This window comes from Galeopterus variegatus, unplaced genomic scaffold (genome assembly GCF_000696425.1).
Source record: "Galeopterus variegatus unplaced genomic scaffold, G_variegatus-3.0.2 Scaffold3307, whole genome shotgun sequence".
NCBI lineage: Eukaryota > Metazoa > Chordata > Mammalia > Dermoptera > Cynocephalidae > Galeopterus > Galeopterus variegatus.
In genome coordinates, this window is record NW_007729418.1 from 70,317 (window position 1) to 73,392 (window position 3,076).

Here is a 3,076-nt window from a genome sequence, read left to right on the forward strand (position 1 = left end):
GGGGATTGCTTAGAATTCCTTACACAACCTAACAGTCAAAGAGGTGTAAAAGTGGAGTAAAGACATGTTCAGCTATACAAGGTCTCACGAAACTCACCTTCTCTAATCTAAACCCTTCCCTAGGAAGCTACTGTAGAATGTGTTGTAATGACATGAGAGGGTAAACCAAGAAACAGGAAGACAGATGAGACAAGAAACACAAGATCCAACACAAGAGTGCAGGAAAGCAGGGCAAGAGGACAACTGTGAAGGCGGAGCCATTCAGAAGACCTCAGGAGAGACTTCTTCAGGGGCTGCCAAATACAGGGCACCCAAGGCAACTAAAGATGGAGAGACCTAGGTGATGATGAGTTTGGAGCTGAATTAACAAAAAGTATTCAGAAAATAAACAAGTGATAACACATGACAATTTTTACACATAAAAATAATTATAGTGCACTACATGGCTTAGCTGCAAATAGCACTTCATTGTTAGTCATAATAATGTAAACACTGATTACTGATTTAACCAAATTACAATATTATAATATATTGGGAGGTAATGGGCAACAGAAGAGTGTCTGTGTGGTGGGGCTGGAGATTTGAAATAAAAGACATAGTCGAAAGCCAATATAAAATGTCTGAAACTAAAATAATCACAAAATAGCAAAATACCACAGAAGGAAATATTAAAATACTGAAAGGGATGCCCAGGTTACTTCGGAGGAAGTGTAAACGGAAGAGAGGGCTGCTGTTCTACAAAATAAAGGTTGTAGAAATATACGTCTCTTTACTATGTGCATGTATAACTTTAATTTTTTTTTAAATGAATCTTAGGGATTTTTTTTGTTTTTTTAAAGTAGGGAAGAAAAGAACAGCCTTACTAATTGTATTAGGGTTCTCCAGAGAGATAGAACCAATAGGCCATGTATATAGATACATGAGAGGAGATTTATTAGGGGAATTGGCTCACGTGATTATGAAGGCTTGTTTTTTTAAAGTAGGGAAGAAAAGAACAGCCTTACTAATTGTATTAGGGTTCTCCAGAGAGATAGAACCAATAGGCTATGTATATAGATACATGAGAGGAGATTTATTAGGGGAATTGGCTCACGTGATTATGAAGGCTGAGAAGTCCCATGACAGGCCATCTGCAAACTGGAGACCCTGAGATGCTGGTAGTGTGGCTCAGTCCAAGCCTGGAAGCCTCAGAACAAGGAAAGCTAATGGTGTGATTCTCAGTCCAAGGCCAAAGGCCTGAGAGCCTGGAGGTGCCACTGGTGTAAGCCCTGGAACCCAAAGGCTGAAAAGCCTGGACTTGCTGATATCTGCAGACAGGAAAGAAGAGTGTATCCCAGCTCCAGCAGAACAGTGCTTGAGATTCCCTTTTTCCTCCATTTTTGTTCTCTCTGGGCCTCCCGTGGATTGAATGATGCCCCCATATTGAGGGCAGATCTTTCCTACCCAGTCCACTCAGGCTCACATGCTAATCTCCTCTGGAAACACCCTCACAGACACACCCCAAAATAATGCTTTACCAGGTTACTAACTATTCCTTAATCTGGTCAAGTTGACACCATCACACTAATTACTCATCCCCTCCATCTCTGAGCGGTAGATAATGCAGTTTCCTTTTAGAATCTTACGTCATCTGATATTTAATATTCTCTGTAGTGGGGATATTACTACCAATTTCTGCATGATAGGTTCATGAGAAAGTGAAAAAGATGCAAAAATCAGGATCCAAAAAGGGGAGCTGGGTGAAGGCTGGAATTATTTCATTACCCTGTGCATTTGCCAATCTGAGGTTCAGTTGAGTTAACAAATATCCTCATTCTACCTGTTCTTCTCTCACTGGATGGGGGTTTCAGTTCTCAGCTGAGAAGAAAGGGCACAAAGGGTAGGAGAGAGGCTCAGGGAAGGAAGCAGCATGGTACCAATGGTAAACTACTCCTATCTGGAAACTTCCTGCCTTTTCCAGTAGTGTGGTAGAGAAAGCATCTTCCTCCCCATCTTGGTCTCTGCTCTTGGAATCTCTCAAGTGTCTCTTACAATTCTCACTAGCATTCCTGTATGTGGTTAATTAGGTGAATTTTTGTGGACTAGCAGGGAATCCAAACTGTAACTTGGCATTCTTGTGGCAAAATATGTTCCAAAAACCAAATTTGCTAATCATCTTTGGAATGTGGGCCCCGCCTAAGATATGGTTCAACAAGGAATCAGGAGGACCTGTCATAGCTGAGTGCAAGCACTCTGAGCATCATGCCTCATGAGGTCCTCTATTTCCCCAGGCTATCAGTGTACCTGTCTCTCACAGTTCACGGGGAGAAACTGTGAATCCGAGATCACAGCCTGCTTCCCAAACCCCTGCCGGAATGGAGGATCCTGCGACCCCATAGGAAACACTTTCATCTGCAATTGTAAAGCTGGGCTCACTGGAGTCACGTAAGTGAGATTGTGCAATAGTCTTTCTCTGTGCTGCTTCTTGTTGCTAAGAAAACAAACCGGTAAGCAAGTCACTGGGATAAAATATTTACCACTAATAGGACAGGCAAAAGGTTGATATCTTTGCTATATAAAGAGTGTTTACAAGTGAATAAATTATTAATAGGGATTATCTCTGGGTAATAGGGTTATGGGTAATTTTTGTTTTTATTTTATGCTTCTCTATATTTTCAAAAGTTTATATAATTACTGTGTATTCTGTAATTAGGAAAATAGTTCTTTTAAAGAAAGTCATCTATGCCACCTAATATTTCCACTATAATTCTGAGGCAGACATACTGCCCGTTTCCCACAAATCCATTAACTGGATTCTACTGCCTAGTTTTATGATCATTCTGAGAAAGTAAAACTTACCTTTCCTTTTCAAACCCCCTTTTCCCCCAAGAAATGAGGAAAATTGAAGTGTTAGCCAAATGGAAAGGGAAGGTTTTAAGTTCTTAGTAAAATGCCACTTTCAGCCATCCTTGATAGTTTTAGAAGCATATATATGTAATTTCAAGCAAGTGATATTCTAATTACAGATCAGTCTTAGGTATTCATTAGAGCAAATCTCCCGAGGACTTTACCAGGAAATACTTAGCCGACTTTGGAT

At 40.4% G+C, this 3,076-nt stretch overlaps 1 protein-coding gene across 1 annotated transcript in view; it reads left to right on the forward strand.

Annotated features, from left to right (window-relative positions):
* Window positions 1–3,076, forward strand: part of LOC103600327 (protocadherin Fat 3-like) — a gene marked incomplete at its 5' end in the record, with an annotated part of 83,038 nt that overhangs the window by 70,017 nt on the left and 9,945 nt on the right. The window contains one exon of the mRNA XM_008584597.1: window positions 2,271–2,424. Within this exon, the coding sequence (XP_008582819.1) occupies window positions 2,271–2,424 (154 nt within the window). The remainder of the gene's footprint in view (window positions 1–2,270; window positions 2,425–3,076) is intronic.